This window comes from Erinaceus europaeus, chromosome 1, assembly GCF_950295315.1.
Source record: "Erinaceus europaeus chromosome 1, mEriEur2.1, whole genome shotgun sequence".
Lineage (NCBI taxonomy): Eukaryota > Metazoa > Chordata > Mammalia > Eulipotyphla > Erinaceidae > Erinaceus > Erinaceus europaeus.
In genome coordinates this window covers 37,769,404-37,786,227 of record NC_080162.1, presented here as the reverse complement: position 1 = coordinate 37,786,227, position 16,824 = coordinate 37,769,404, and the positions used below count along the sequence as shown (strand labels likewise).

At 40.3% G+C, this 16,824-nt stretch overlaps 2 protein-coding genes across 8 annotated transcripts in view; one reads left to right on the top strand and one right to left on the bottom strand.

The window, feature by feature from the left end:
* LOC103115388 (serine/threonine-protein phosphatase 4 regulatory subunit 1-like) overlaps positions 1-9,574 on the bottom strand; it is a 110,624-nt gene extending 101,050 nt beyond the window's left edge. For 2 of the 6 annotated variants that reach the window (XM_060184118.1, XM_060184360.1), the window contains exons 1-2: positions 9,463-9,537; positions 9,269-9,313 (exon numbers count right to left, since the gene is read on the bottom strand). Coding sequence is in view for 2 of the 6 variants with exons in the window: in XM_060184233.1 (XP_060040216.1) it covers positions 9,269-9,313; positions 9,463-9,469 (52 nt within the window). In the remaining 4 variants the exon portion in view is untranslated. Of the gene's footprint in view, positions 1-8,837; positions 8,971-9,268; positions 9,314-9,462 lie in introns of those variants that run through there. The other 4 variants (XM_060184173.1, XM_060184408.1, XM_060184233.1 and 1 more) reach the window with 3 other exon arrangements.
* A 51-nt stretch (positions 9,575-9,625) lies between these two features.
* Positions 9,626-16,824, top strand: part of RAB22A (RAB22A, member RAS oncogene family) — a 58,736-nt gene continuing 51,537 nt past the window's right edge. The window contains exons 1-2 of one of the 2 annotated variants that reach the window (XM_060184556.1): positions 9,626-9,927; positions 10,858-10,937. In XM_060184556.1, the coding sequence (XP_060040539.1) occupies positions 9,892-9,927; positions 10,858-10,937 (116 nt within the window). In that variant the 5' untranslated portion in view covers positions 9,626-9,891. The remainder of the gene's footprint in view (positions 9,928-10,857; positions 10,938-16,824) is intronic. The other variant, XM_007525134.3, reaches the window with a different exon arrangement.

Genomic DNA, 16,824 nt, shown 5'->3' with positions numbered 1-16,824 from the left:
TTAAAAGGAAAAAAAGAGTTTTCTGGAGTAGTGGAACAGCACAGGTGCAAAGCACCAGCAACAAAAGAGAAAAAAAAGGAAGAGAAGGAGAAAAGAAAAGCCAAAACCGAGGGGCCAAAAGATAGTTCAGTGGCACCACATGGAAGTGCCATGGTACCACACTCTGGTGTTATCTTGAGTGCCTCTCTCCCTCACACTCTTCCTTTCCCTTTCCTCTCTTTCTTCCTCCTCCTCCTCCTTCTTCTTCCCCTCCTCCTCCTCCTCCTTCTTCTTCCCCTCCTCCTCCTCCTCCTTCTTCTTCCCCTCCTCCTCCTCCTCCTCCTTCTTTTCTCCCTCCTCCTTCCTCCTCCTCTCTCTCTCCCTCTCTCTCTCTCATGCATGCAAAAAGTTGACCCAGAAGCAGTGAAATCCTCTCAGGCAGAAGTTGAAAAACAAGATCAGAAGAGAAAACACAAGTAGAACCTCAACTGGAATTGGCGTAGTGCACCAAAGTAAAAGACTCTGGGGTGGGTGGGTGGGGAGAATACAGGTCCATGAAGGATGATAGAGGACCTAGTGGGGGTTGTATTGTTATATGGGAAACTGGGGAATGTTATGCATGTACAAACTATTGTACTTACTGTTGAATGTAAAACATTAATTCCCCAATAAAAAAATAATTAAAAAAATTTTTTAAAGAAATTTTTTTAATGAAGCAAATATGGCAAAAAAAAAAAAAAAAAGAAAGAAAGAAAAAAGAAGAAGTGGTGAAATCATGCATGCATAAGGTCCCAACTGCATGAAAATCAAGAAGCACTCACAACAGAGACACATTATTAGGCCTCAAAAAAAGATTACTACCTGGATGTTCAAGCAAAACGTCTGAGCTTCCTACTCCCTCCCTGTCAGTTGAAGTACAATGCCCCTAGCTGATGAGGCAGAATCTTCACTGACAACCTCCAAACCTGTATCTTCAGTCTCATCCCACTCCTGTTCTACTGCCTCTCCAAACCTGTCCCCACGTCACCAAACATCTCACTACAACATTCCCTTGGCATATACCAGTTCCTCTAACTGGGCTATCCACTACTTTCCTTCACCTGACCTAGTACAAATAACAGTGCCCATTTGGTCACGGTGGAAGGAGTTATTGTTTTCTCAGTGCCCAGATCTTTGTGCCATTTTCTGTCTCAGGTGTCTAAGCCCTTGACAATTCCATGTCATCTCTAATCTTCCATCTCTCCCCTACACTTGAGTCTCAAGTGAAGCCCAAGGATTTTTCATTCTCCATCTCCAGAATCTCCCCACTAGCTGGCATCTAGGAGGAGGTGGAGAAAACATCAGTTACATGGATGGATGGTTTTCCACAAGTAGAAAGAAACCATTCCCCCCCCCCCATCTCCAACTCACCACAGGGCAAAGACTAAGTAGCATTTTAAAGGTCAAACCCACCTTCGCTTTCATCAGCTAGGTTTTGCTGAAATTTTTCTGTTTAAACAAAAGACTCTTTAAAGGGTCTTAATTTGTGATGTAAAAAGCCATCTAAAACTCTACTTGGGGGGCCTGGTGGTGGTGCATCTTTGTGAGCACACATATTACCATACATAAGAACCTGGGTTCAAGCCCATGGTCTCCATCTGCCAGGGTAAACTTCACAAGTGGTAACATAGTGCTACAGTTGTCTCTTTTTCTCTATCTTCCATCTCCCTCTCAATTTCTCTCTCTGTCTTATCAAATTAAATAAACACTTAAACGGGGGGGGGGGGGGGGGGAAGATTTAAAAATTCCTTCACTAATTATTTTAAAAATATGTAAACAGAGACAATTTCTGGGCATTTCTATTCATCTATCTGTTCATTTATTTGTCTCACAGGAAACAGAAAACATCAAAAATGGTAAAATATGTTCTGGCTACAGGAAGGGAAGCAAAGTTGATTCTGCTTCCATCTTTCTGACTCTTTTCTTCCTGGCTACCTTCACTGTGTTGGAAGGAAACAAGTACATGTTTTTATTACCAACATGCTAAAAGGAAAAACAAAAAGCAAAATTTGAGTAATTTGTCAAGGGTAATTCAACAAAGCAGAGGTTATGCTAACAAAAAGCTCAGCTCTTCACACTAAACCTGACGGGAAAACTGGGATATTCAGTGGACTCAGCTAATCCAGGATCATAGGCTCCAATAGAATAAAATTAAATTTGATACAGAGCAGGAATGGGCAAACTACAGCTTATGAGTTTAGTCTGCTTCACTGCCCATGTTTGTAAATAAAGTTTTATTAGGACACAGTCGTGTCATTTGGTATGATCAAAGGCTACTTCCAGGCAACAATGGCAGAGGTAAGTGGTTATATTTTACACCTTCGGACCCACAAAGTCAAAACTATTTACTCTATGATGTCTTATAAGGAAAAAAAGTGTTAATCTCTCACTTAGAGAATACTCTGGTGTCTGAACTTTTGAACTAATAGCTAATGCCAAATGTTAGTATACTCAATTAGTTCCTGTTTCTGTCCAAAATATTTTACTTGACAGGGAAGTTTTTACTTATTTTAAAAATAAGGGTGGGAGTAGATAGCATAATGGTTATTCAAAGAGACTCTCATGCATGAGGCTCTGAAATCCCAGGTTCAATCCCCCACACCATCATAAGCCAGAACTGAGCAGTGCTCTGGTTAAAAAAAAAAAAGAAAAGAAAAGAAAAAAAGGATGCTCTCAGATGGTGGAGACAACATAATGGTTATGCCAAAGATTCTCATACCTGAGGCTCTGAAGTTATAGGTTTAATCCCCAGCACTACCATAAGCCAAAGCTGAACAGAAGAAAATAAACACTCTTGGAGTCTGGGGATAGCTTACACCATAGCACAGTTAACCATGCATGAGGACCCGGATTCAAGCCACAGGAACCACATGGGAGCACCACACAAGACACCAAAGAAAAGAAAGGAGTACTGGGGTCTTTCTCTCTCTCTCTTCTCTTTTCCTCCACCAGCAACCATGAGATCATGTAGGCAGTAGGCCCCAGCAGCAAAGAAAAAGAATCAACAATCTTCAATTCAAATTTATATATAATTCACAGGAAAAGCTCAATAGTTTGGTTTAGGGTTCAAATCAATATAGCTTCTCTGCTTTAGGAGCAAACAGACTGGTTGTAGTCCTTGAGCAGAACATTTTTACAAACTTGGAACAAAGTAGGCAGATGAAATGAATGCTTTTTGTTGTGAAGAATGGCTTTTATTCAAGCCTGGGTGTGCGCTGCTCCTTCTGGCATTAAGATTTGAAGAGTCTCTCTATACCTAGAAAAAGCTAATCCCTTTTTTTTTTCAACAAAGGTCCAGATATTATTTGTTGGCATCTAGCTTTCCTCATCAATAGAAGTGGGTTCACTTCCGACTTCTTTCAGAGATACATCTTAAAAACTAAACACTTGAAAAGAAGTACACTATTCCCCAAATACTAATATATTCTATGCCTGAGAATTGAGGCTAAATGAATGTTTCAATAACTTTATAGTCAATTTCAGACTTGAAATCCAGCCTTCCAACTCACAGTGCAGATGTCTGACCATACATAAAACATCTATTTCATTTTTTATCTTTTATTATGGATTTTAATGTATGCAAAAATAAAGAGAACAATATAATAAATTCCCACATTTCCAGTAACCAGCTTCAATAAATATCAGTATTCTCCCATTTTTCCCATCTATCTTCCTTCCCAACATTTTATTTCTTCAGTTTGTTGCAGTATTGAAAGACAGATCTAAATGTCAAATCATTTTACCTTTAATTGCTTATTTTTTTAGATACAGCCCTCTCCTGTGAATAAAATCATACCATTATTATATCTGAAAAAATTAATAACAATTCTTAATATAATCTAATATTCAAAGTTCAATTTTCTCCAGCTGTCTCAATAATGTCTCTTTATTGCTGGTTTGTTCAACTAAGGATTCAAATATAACCACATATTATATTTTGTTGATAGGTCTCTCAGGTCTCTTTATAGCTGTTATAGATTCCCCTCACCCCACTTTTTTGACCTGCCACTGGTATACATTTAAATTCTAATTGCTCAAGCAAACCTTACCAAGAGTAATGCCTTTTTAGTCTCCAAGTGCTTGAAGCAAACTTAGACATTCAGAGATCTTTAAGCACTTTCAGCACAAATCCAGATAACTTCACCTTCCATACACAAGTCACTATTGGGACCAATATGCCAGGCTATCCCACAGGCTTTCTGCTCTCAAGAGAAGGAATTTCGATTGCTTCAGCAAACTAATTCTCTAAAATTAAATCTTTTCTTTGCTGCAATGGCCTGAAGACTCTGAATGATTAAAAAAAAAAAAACAAGGCCTCCATTCATTATGGCTTCTTTTTAAAGTTAACAAAATTTAATCAAGAATCACAAAGTAAATCACACAAGCTTTGTAATCCATTATTGTTACCAGTAACAACATTAATTGAGCATCTAGATCATGCAGGATATTGAGTTATAGAAAGGATAACCTGTGAGCCTACCCAAAGCAAATTATAGCTTAAATGGAGCAGTAATTGCATCATTTAGACAAAACTGCCCACAGAGAACAACAAACAAGGATCCACCCAAACTGGTATTCATGTCCATCCTATTAGGCTAAGAATATATGTGTGCCAGATAACCCAGTGGTAGAACACAGGATTTGCATGCTTGAGACCATAGGTTGGATTGTCATCACTATATATGCCAGAGCTGAGTGGTGCTCTAGTCTGTCTCTCACTCTCTCACTCACAAATTTAAATAAAGGTCAGAAGATAGTTCAACTCATAGGGTACTCTCTTTCCATGCAAAAGGCCCTGGATTCAAGTGCTGGCACAAAATGACAGGTACAGGGAAAAGTTCCATGAGTGGTAGATCAGTGCTGTGGTATCTCACTCTCTGTCTCCTCTAAGAAATCAAGAATGAAAAAACAGACCAGGGAGGATACTCACTTGTGGGACTGTGCCTGCATAAGGTCCTGGGTTCATTCCTGACACCACATAAAAACAAAAATCATGGGGCTCAGATCAAATCAATGGGGTTTAGAATTAACAATATTTATATACTTTTTCCCATATTTGGGAGCTACTCTCTTCCCTGATCCAGCTTTCTAGTCCTTTTTACAACTATGACACCATCTCCCCAGATAATACTGTGGGTCCACCTGCATGTTAGCTGTCAGGCTCAAGCGAAAACTGGTAAAGTCATGGGCCCCTTGAAAAATACCCAAATTCCAACAACGAAGACAACAATAATAACTACAACAATAAAACAAGGGCAACAAAAGGGAATAAATATATATATATATATATATATATATATATATATATATATATATATATATATATATATATATATATACCTAAAATAGACCTACTAGCTTTTTCCAAAACGGAGACCCAAATTTTCATCTGCAATATTCTTCCCTTTAGGTTCATGACTAGTCAACAATTTGCTCTGCTTTATATTGTCACTCTTTTTCAGTCACCAGTTCCAGATGATACCATGATGCCAACCTGACTTCCTGGGTAGAGGACCCCATCACTGTGTCCTGGAGCCTCACCTCCCCAGAGCTCTGCCCCACTAGGGAAAGAGAGGTAGGCTGGAAGTATGGATCGACCTGCCAACACTCATGTTCATCGGGGAAGCAATTACAGAAGCCAGACCTTCCACCTTCTGCATCCTATAATGACCCTGGGTCCATACTCCCAAAGAGATAAAGAATAGGAAAGCTATCAGGGTAGGTGATGGAATACAGAGTTCTGGTGGTGGGAATTGTAACCCTCTTATCCTATGGTCTTATCAATATTTCTATTTTATAAGTAAATTTTGTAAGTCATTTCTTGAGAGAAGAAAATTTTTGAGATTGATCTGTGTGGTGGACTGAAAAGAACAAGAATTAGAAGGGACAATGCTTTATTGGTAGTTCTATCATTTATGAGCTCTCTGATTCTGCTTTACCATTTGTAAAATAGGAGTAATTTCACCTACCTCACAGTAGCAACTGTTAACAGTGAGTCAGAAAACCTCATATGGGGTTGGGGGATAGCTCAATATCTAAGTAAAAAGACTTTCATGCCTGAGACTATGAGGTCTAACATTCAGTCCTCAACACAATCATAAGTCACAGCTGAGCAGTGCTCTACAGGGTCTCTCCCCTCTTGTTCTCTCTCTCCCTGTACCTCTCTCATTAAAATAAATAAAATGTTTTGAAAAAGAAGCTATCACGTGGTCTGGGAGGTGGTGCAGTGATAAAGCTTTGGACTCTCAAGCATGAGGTCTGGAGTTCGATCCCCAACAGCACATGTGTCAGAGTGATGTCTGGTTCTCTCTCTCCTCCTATCTTTTTCATAAATAAATTTTAAAAATCTTAAAAAAAGGTATCACATGACAGTCTAGTAGTTATGATAATAATGTAGTGATCACAAATAATAAAATCACAGAACACAATATTATATCAGGCATTGGCTACAATTTTTATGCATAATATCTGATCTAATCAACTACAACAATAAAACAACAAGGGCAACGAAAGAGAAAATAAATATTTTAAAAATTCAAATATATATATATATATATATATATATCTGATCTAGTCTTATCAGTCCTTTTTGGTATCTTCTATTCCTGTCACTTTTCAGATGAAAAGACTGAAGAATGAATGAATGAATGAATGACTTGCTCAAACTAACACAATTAAAGTCAGGAAGTGTCCTGGAACCCCACCTCCCCAGAGTCCTACCCCACTAGGGAAAGACAGAAACAGGCTGGGGGTATGGATCAACCTGTCAACACCCATGTCCAGTGGAAAAGCAATTACAGAAGCCAGACTTCTCACCTCTTGTACCCCATAGAAATCTCTGGTCTATACTTCCAGAGCAATAAATAAGGAACCTTCTAATAGAGGGGATGGCATATGACACTCTGGTGGTGGGAACTATATTGAATTATTCCCCTCTTATCCCACAATCTTGTCGATCATTATTAAATCAGTAATGATGATAAAAACAGAAGTTGAATATTACTGTAAACCCCATCAATTTGATGTGATCTGGGGCCCATATTCAGCTTAAGAGCCTGTGTGGCCTCTACATCCCTCTAGATCTGAGCTCACATTCTGAGGTCATGAGTAGGAACATTCCATGCTGTCCCAGTATCGGCCCATCTTCCTCAGGTGTATGATAGAGTATGTTGTCCATCCTCCCTTAGGAGGATGGAACATTCTCTACCATTGTTGATCCAGGTTGAGGGTAAGGTCCTATGGGGGCCCACAAAGGGGTCTATTTTGTTGTTCCTGATAGAGATGACTGGAAACAATGGAGAGAGGGATTTATTTGAGGTCTAAGCCCATCAAGTCTGTTTGGGAGACTCAGGACTCCCCGATTAGGGCCCCAGCTGGTGGAATGGCCTGGAATCCCATAGTAGGGAGCTACTCTCTTCCCTGATCCAGCTTTCTGGCCCTTTTTCCAGCCATGACATCATCTCCCCAGACAATAATTAGGATTTACCTGCATATCCAATTTCAGGCTCAGGCAAAAAAAAAAAAAAAAACTAGTATAACTACAGGCCCTTTGAAATATAACTAAAATATGCCTACTAGCTATCTACAAAATGGAGGACCTCCCAACGCTTCACCTGCACTATTCCAGCCTTTATGTCCATAATTGTCCAACAGTTTATTTGGCTTTGTATATTAACTCTCTTTTCAGTCACCAGGTCCAGATGCTAGCAGGATACAACCAGACTTCCCTGGACAGACAACCCCACCAATGTGTCTTGGAGCTCCGCTTCCCCAGAGCCCTTCCCCACTAGGCAAAGAGAGAAACAGGATGGGAGTATGGATCAACCTGTCAACACCCATGTTCATCGGGGAAGCAATTACAGAAGCCAGACCTTCCACCTTCTGCATCCCACAATGATCTTGGGTCCATACTCCCAGAGGGTTAAAGAGTAGGAAAGCTATCAGGGGAGGGGTTGGTATACGGAGGTCTGGTGGTAGGAATTGTACGAAGCTGTACCCCTCTTATCCTATGGTTTTGTCAATGTTTCCTTTTTATAAATAAAAAATTTTTTAAAAAAACAGAAGAAAATACAAAACAGAACTTGGACTGGGCTTGGTATAATGCACCAAAGTAAAGACTGGTATGGGGGAAGGGTTCAGGTCGTGGAACATGATGGCAGAAGAGGACCTAGTGGCGGCTGAATTATTATGTGGAAAACTAAGAAATGTTGCACGTGTACAAACTACTATATTTTACTATTGACTATAAACCATTAATCCCCAATAAAGAAAAAAAAAGTCAGGAAGTGGGTCATAGAACCCCAGGGTTCTTTGCTGTCAATCATGACATGATTCCAGTACCACCACTGTAAGAAATAAAGGGGCCATGCAGAGTAGCATAATTTGCTAGGGAGAAACATATTCTCTTATTAATGCAACTGAATCACAAAGTATTGCACAGTCCCATCCTGTGCCAAATATGGAGCCCCAAGAAATTTGCAGAATTGACTATCATATGGTTAGTTTTCAATAAGCACTAATTCTTATTCTTGGAAACTTCTACTTATAGATGGGGAAGGTAAGATCACAGGAACCCCTTCAATTAATGTTAGCTGTTTTGGTAGTTTGTACTGGCTCCTTCAACAGCAAGCACTCCAGGGCTTGGCACTTTTCTATATACTCTCCTCTTGGATATTCATGAGTTCTAGTAGAATTCTGTTTCTTGTTTGTCTTTGAAGGTTTAGGGTTCTACACCTGGACTGGCTCACAACAAAAAGGTGATCAAGAAACAGTTATTGTATGGAAAGGAAATCCTTCATTCACCATAAAAGGGAACTTACATTTCCAAGATGACATGGTCCAGTTCTTCTGTCATTAGTTCTCAGAGTGATTACAAAAGGAGAGAGCAAAAAACAAAAGAGTAGAGAGCAAAAAAGGCACCCTATTCACACCCCCCTACCCAAAATCCCCCTCTGAGACTTGAAACTAGTCTTCCAGCTGATCCCGGGGACTCCAGAGGACAAGGAAAAGGCAGAAAGTAACAGGAAGTCTCAAGTTTTCCAACAACAAAAATCCTTCCCTTCAAGGGGAGTGTCTCCCAACTCAGGCCCGCCCCGTCTAAGAGGAGGCACCACCACAAGTGAGCAAGCAATTCGGGGTCCCGCTCTTCTGATCCCAACTTGGAGGAAGTAGCCTGTAACTTCCCCCATGCGTTCAGTGCACCCCGAATTCTGTGAGAGGGAAGGGCGGGAGAGCCCCAACAGTTACTTACAATCGTCTAAGTCATCCTGCAAGTCCACAAAGTAGAGGGGGATCTCTGAAAACCAAGAGACACATAAAAGAGTTACGAGGGGGCGTCGGCATGAGAGTTCAAGGGTGGGCCTGGAGCTTCTAAGCCTCACAGGGTATCAAGACTAGGGGTACAAGGAAGCTGGCCCGATACCCCAGGAATACAGCCCCACTCACCCGCCATCTTGGGTTGGGCCTGGAGGCGGGGCCCACGCGCAGGGGGCGGGACCTGGTGTGGTGGGCGGAGACTCAGGCCCCGCCCCTCCCCTGGGCTCCAGCCTCTCGCAGCTCTCCTGGCCCCGCCTTCGCCGCGAAGGTGGCTGCCGAGGTGGGCGGGGAGGTCAGGTGACCCGGCCAGCGTCCCAAGATGGCGGCGGTGTCGGCGCCCCGGAGGCCGTGGCACCCTCTCGGTTGCTGAGACTGGCCCCGCGCGACTGGCGACTGACGAGTTGGGCCTAAAGCCGGCGAAACGGGCGGCTGCCGCCTCTGAGCTCTAGAAAGTCTGGGCTGGGCCTTGCGGCGGTGCCAGGAAATGCTTGTGTTGGGCCTGGCCTCTCCTTCTTCAACTTAGGGCGGCGGCGGGCCCTCGCCCCTGGCTCCCCGGCCATGGCGCTGAGGGAACTCAAAGTGTGCCTGCTGGGGGTGAGTGGTGGCGGGTCGGCCGGGAGGGCCTCGGGAAGCTGGACGAGCAGGGGACCCAGGTGTCCACACGTCCCCTCCACCCCTTATGCCAGCTTCGGTGTGGGATAGCGCCTTACCTGGCCTGCCACCCTCCTCCAGACCTCTAGCTGCCCTGCCCACCGACAGAAGGACCTGCTGGACGCAGGCTTTGCCTTCCCTGGACCCCAGGCATTCCTCCCAGCCTCCAAAGAGTGAAAGAGTCGCTCTGCCTCTCCATTGGATCTAGGTTAAGAGATGCTCATAAATAGTTTCCTACCAATTCAACTAAAGTACTCGTTAGTAGTTGGTCAAGTCTTTCAAACTCAAAACACTAATAGGTATTTAGGTTTTTACAAGCAGTCTTGTGTGTTTTTGAACTTGTGGGATACCCCTAACATTTCTCAGTTATTTAGCAAAGTAACTTTTTCTGGGTCGGAGGCCCTTTGATTCAGGAAGCCCCAAAGATTAGCTTGAAGCTTCAACTTCCTGTCTTGTCAGACAACTTTTGTCAGTTCATTGCTTTCTGAAGCTGATGCTCTTCACTTGCCTCAAGAGGATTCCATAACTAATCATCCCCCATCTGAAAAAGGGTGGAGCCGAGTTCCTCAGAAGTGATTCAATAGAATATAGTTACGTTGTACATGATTTAAAAGGGAAAAAAAAAGTGAGTTTGTCACTTTTAACACCAAACAGAAACTTTGGTCACGAGTGAAACATTTTTCAAAAGATTCAGCCCATCTATTTAAATCTGCAGCCTCCTCTCCTGTCTAATGAAAAGTCTGTTATGTTCCTTAACTTCGGAACTATACTTATCAAGGGTGATTTTCCTAAAGTCCTGAACTTGTCCACAGGTATTCTTCATTGTCTGTAAGCAGGTAAACTTTTTCTTACATACTCATCATTCTCTTGCAGGATACAGGTGTAGGTAAATCCAGTATCGTATGGCGTTTCGTGGAAGACAGTTTTGATCCAAACATCAACCCAACAATAGGGTAAGAGATTTAGTTTATTGAATAGACATCTAAAAGGTTACCGACTTTCCTTCCAAATAAAAGGTACAATGGGGAAGAGTGAGATCCTAAGATTTTATACTCTAATAAATGTGAGGACACTGGTTTTTTGTTATTTTTTGTGTCATGAGTGAAAACTTCAAAATAAAAACTAGCTTATTACATATATATATATATATATATATATATATATATATACCCTTTTATAAATATTATTCATTGAAACAAGACAGAAGGAAACATGCTGATGGTAGTCTTTCAGCCATGTCAGCTAAAAGATACTTAAATGGTTTCAGTTCTCCCTGAAAATTAGGAGGATGGATTTGAACCTTTCTCACACCTTCCTGCATTGGTAGTGATGAGTTAATCTTGAAATGTAAGATTTTTTTCATGAGTCTGGTTCTTCAGCTAGATTAAATTGATTCACTAGGTGTTTGACTATGAGAAAAAATTTTAAGGTATTTAAGTACTCTACTTATATACACTTCCTCTGTGAGAAGTTATTTCTGATGAGGTTTTAATATTCTGGTAAACCTGTAAAGCTGAGTAGTATGCTGCTTTTATTGCAAATCCCCAGTCAAATGTGATATTTTTCAGAGTATTCATTCTGATAGACAGTTAAAGACATGGAGATGAAACCACCACTAACTCTTTGAAATTAAAATGTCTCTCATTATCCTTCAAAAAAGAATTTGGTATGTTCCCATGCTTAAAGTGTGACATCATCCTCAGAGCCTGCCTGTCCCTACCTGCATAGGATAGGAAAGTGACAGGAAGTGTTAGTAAGTATGCTAATGACTCAGTGAATGACACACTTCAGGCTGAGTCAAAGCTGAAAACCCATCTCTGAAATATCCAAAGACCTCCTCAATTAAAAGTCTTCTCTAAAGAAGAGAGAAAAATACAGGGTACATCCCTTGTCATCCTTGCCAGAACCAAAGCCTTACACTACCATCAGCTGCACCCTGAGGGCCAAGCCCTCCCAGGCTGCCAGCTTCCTGTATTCTTAACCTCCTTGGGTCCTGCTCTCTTTACCAGGTGGCCTTTACTCACATCTCACAGGATAGAATACCCAGCTTGCCCTTCGTTTCATTTCTTCCGTCTTTCCTTTTTTTCCCCTGCCTCAATTTAGGCTTTCTTCCTCTTTCATGACAAATCCCACATACATGCAAATCTCACCACTGGAGCCCTCCTTTCTGCCCAGGCCTGTCTTATGGTCATAGCCTACATGTTTGTTCCTCATCTGCTTAGTCCATTCAAACAGTGCTATTCCCTGAGCCTGCTGCTTGAATTAAAGAACTCTCCAAAGAGAAGTAACTACTTCCTCAACTACTGACCACTCGTCAACCCACTGTTGTCCCCATTCCGCCTCCACTCTTCCTCTGAAATCACTTTCCCTGTATCACTGGTTTCTACCTAGTTGCTAAAACCAATGTCATCACTCCTACCCACCTTTATTCATTCTTTGAGTGCCTACTATATATGCAGGTGCTAGACTGGATGCTGATAATTTAGAGTTCAGCAAACTATGGCCCATTGGAGGTAGATTGACAGACAGGAAGAAAGAAATTGTTTGTGTGTGTTTGATGGGGAAGTTCCTTGATCAGAAGAACATATATCTTCAACTCTGCTATCTTCCAAAATATTAAACCAAATTGCATTCTAATCAGCAGTGGATGGGAGCTGCAGTTACTTCATATCTTACATAAAAATAGGTAATGTCACTCTTGAATTTTTTGTGTGTTGAGTCCACCTTGTCCTGGTTTTCATTTCTGTTTCCAGATGACTAAAGCTTTTGACCCTATTTCATTTTTATTGATCATCTGGATATCAACCTTTATAAAGTTGCCAGTTTGAGAATCTTATCAGGGCTGGTGAAATACTGGACTGTCGGAAAAGTCAGAATATGTTTTTTGGTGCAAAATTGCATCTTGACTTTTCCCAACAACCAGTACCTCACTTGAATAATACACTGCTTTGCCATGAAGGAAATTTCAGTGGTATGGTCTGTCTCTCTCTCTGCGTCTTTACTTCATTTTTTTTATCTTTTTTTTTAATATTTATTCCCTTTTGTTACCCTTGTTTTATTGTTGTAGTTATTATTGTTGTTGTTATTGATGTCATTGTTGTTGGATAGGACAGAGAGAAATGGAGAGAGGAGGGGAACACAGAGAGGGGGAGAGAAAGACAGACACCGCAGACCTGCTTTACCACTTGAAGTGACTCCCCTGTAGGTGGGGAGCCAGGGCCTTGAACCTGGATCCTTATGCTGGTCCTTGCGCTTTGCGCCATGTGCGCTTAACCCACTGCACTGCCGCCTAACTCCCGCCTCTTTACTTCTTTATCTGAGTCTAAAAAATAAAAATATGCTCATTTTTGTTTTGGACTGTCAGTCACATGCTTAGTGACTTGTAATTGCTTAATATATATTATGAATATTGGCATTGATTGACTCTGATTATTGCAGATATTTTTTTCCCATTATGTAACTAAACTTTCCGCTCTCTGAAAGGATCCTCTAGTGTACAGTTGTTTGTTTTTCCCAAAACTCTAGTCAGCTCTGGTTTATGGGGAGTTGGAGGGGGGTGGGCCATCGGGAAATGAACTTGGAAATTTGGTGCCTAGAGCATGAAAGTCTTTTTGCATAACCATTAGGCTATTTCCCTTACTTTTACCATAAAAATTGTTACTTTTACCATAGTGCATTTGATCCTTCCTTCTTTTAAAAAAAATGGTTAATGCTTTGTATGTTGGAGAAACTTTAATTTGCCAAGGTTGTGAAAATACTGTCCTATTATAAAAAATGTTACAATTTTTTGCCTCATTTCCTATAGTTTCGTGTAAAAATTTCTCTCTAGTTTTGGTGTCAGGGCCTTGTAAATGACCTGGATAAAAGTTTATGTATAATTGGCTTCCATAAAGATTTGAAGTAATTTGCAAGTGAAGCTGCCTAAGCAAGTTGATTTGTTTGTAAGAGATATATTAACCACAGATTTAATTTCTTAAATAGGTATAGTCCTGTTCCTGTAATTTAGCTGAGGCATGTTTCTATATTTTGTTTTTTTTTAATTCCATGTTGTAAAGTTGTTCATAATATTTCTTTTTGTCTTTAGGCATTATATAAACATGTCTAAAAATATAATCAATTTTAATGACCTTAAATAATCAGATTTCTTCATTGATATTTCTCTATATTTGATTTTTACCTTCTATCTTAGTTTTTTAACCTGTCTTTATTATTTTGGTTTAATTCTGTTTTTTTTTTTTAATAGAAAAGAGAAAATTGATAGGGAGGGGAGGGGAGACAAAGGGAACAAACGAGACACCTGCATCACAGCTTCACCACTCATAAAGCATTCTCTTGCAGGTGCCAACCAGATACTTGAACAAAGGTCCTTGCACATGCTAATGTGTGTATTAAACCCAGTATGACACTACCAAGATGATTTATCCCCCTTTTTCTAGTTTTTCTTTCTTTCTTTCTTTCTTTCTTTTTTTTAATAGAAGTTTAAAATGTGGGCGGAGGGTAGATAGCATACTGGTTATGCAAGCAGGCTCTCATGCCTGAGGCTGCAAAGTCCCAGGTTCAATCCCCCGCACCACCATAAACCAGAGCTGAACAAGTGCTCTGGTAAAAAAAAAAAAAGAAGTTTAAAATGTCTACTGGTTTGTGATCGGAGAAGAAGCTGCACACTATTATTTCAAACCCTTCATATTTGACATTTGCTTTATGGCCTAGAATACGGTATGTCTTTGTAGTCTATGTGTATAGAAAATATGTTCTGTTCCTCGTATGGAGAGTGCTGTAAATGTTAGATAAGTCAGTTGGGTTAATAGCACTGTTCATGCCTTCTGTGTTTTTTGTTTGTTTTCTTACTTTCTCATTCGCTGTGAAAGGAGTGTTTGAAATACAGCCATAACTAGACAACATTGCTTATTTCTCATCTTAATTTGTAAATGTTTGCTTCATGTATCTTCAGACTTTTTTTTTTTTTTTGACTCCAGGGTTATTGCTGGGGCTCAGTGCCTGCACCATGAATCCACTGCTCCTGAAGGCCATTTTTCCCCCTTTTGTTGCCCTCGTTGCTGTAGCCTTGTTGTGGTTATTGTTGTTGAGGTCATTCGTTGTTGGATAGGACAGAGAGAAATGGAGAGAGGAGGGGAAGACAGAGGGGGAGAGAAAAATAGACACCTGCAGACCTGCTTCACCACCTGTGAAGCGACTCCCCTGCAGGTGGTCCTTGCGCTTTGGTGCACATGCGCTTAACCCGCTGCGCTACCTCCCAACCCCTATCTTCAGACTTTTTTTTTTTTTTTTATCTTCAGACTTTTATTATCATGCCTGTAGACATACAGCATTCACGTTTCTTGATCATGTCACCCTTTTACCATTCATGAAATATCCCTTATTTTTGCCCTAGTAGCAGTCCTAATTCTGAATTTTGTGTTTTCTCAATCCAAAATAAGATACACTATTTCAGTTCTTTGTTGATTATTGTTTGCTTATTGTTCCCTAAACACTTTGACCAAGACTTATTTATATAAGTGGGTTTCTTGCAGATAGCATTATGGCCCTGCTTTTATATCTAATCTGATACTCTGTCCTTTCCTTCCTTCCTTCCTTCTTCCTTCCTTCCTTCATTCATTCATTCATTCTTCTCACTATTTTCACCACTGGGCCTCCTGTATGCAATTATGCCACTCCCAGATTACAAGAGTATGATTACCACACCAGTTCTGTGATAACCACCATAGTTCTCAAATTCTTAGAGACAGTTAACTGTTTTTTTTTCTGAATTCATGTGTTTCAATTCCTAATATTCTACAAATGAGCATCCAGTGGTATTCTACTTCCCTACTTACTTCACAAACATAATAACCTCCAGTTCCATGCATTTGCCCTGAAGAAAGTATCATCTTTTTTAACTGAAGATTAGTATTCAACTTAATATATGTTTTATAACTTCTTTATCCGTTCATTTGTTGATAGGCAGTTAGGCTATTTCCACTTCTTGACAGTTGTAAATAAAGCAGATATGAACATAGGACTACCTATCTCTTTTTTTGTTTGTTTTTTCTTTTCATTTTTATTAGGGTTATGGTTTACAGTGTAGACATTTACCAAAGAGTACAATTTCATTCCCCCTAACTCCCCAGAATCCTTTCCTTTAACACAATACACTTTGCCCAGTCCACAATTCACTTTGTGTTATTCTTCCCTGTCCCTATTAAATCCTGCTTATAAGTGAAATAATTCAGTAATCATCCTCTTGTTGGCATATCTCAGTTAACATCATGTCAAGTTCCATCCAAGATGACACAAAGGAGATGACTTCATTTTTAACAGCTGAGTAGAATTCCATCATGTATACATATGCCATAATTTTTATAGCCACTCATCTGTAGTTAGATATCTGGGTTGCTTCCAGATTTGGTCTATTACAAATTGTCCTGTGAACATAGGTATATATAGGTCTCTTCTGATAGGTAATTTTTGTTTGCTTTGGATAAGTTCCTAGGAGAGAGGTTAATGGGTCATAGGGAGGGTCCATTTCTTGTGTTCCAAGAAAGCTTCAGACTGTGTTCTACAAGGGTTGAAAAAATTTACATTCCCACTAGCAATGTAGAAGTGTCCCATTTCCCCTACATTCTTATTCTTACAGATATAAATTAATGTCTCATTGTAATCATTTGCATTTCTCTGATAATCAGTGACTGAGCACTTTCTCATTTGTCTGCTGGCCCTCTGTATTTCTTCCTGAATGAAGTTTCTCTGCATGCCCTTGCCTCATTTTTCTAATGGGATTGCTTAGTTTTTGGTGCTGAGTTTACTGAACTCTTTATTTTGATAATTAGTCCTTTATCTGGA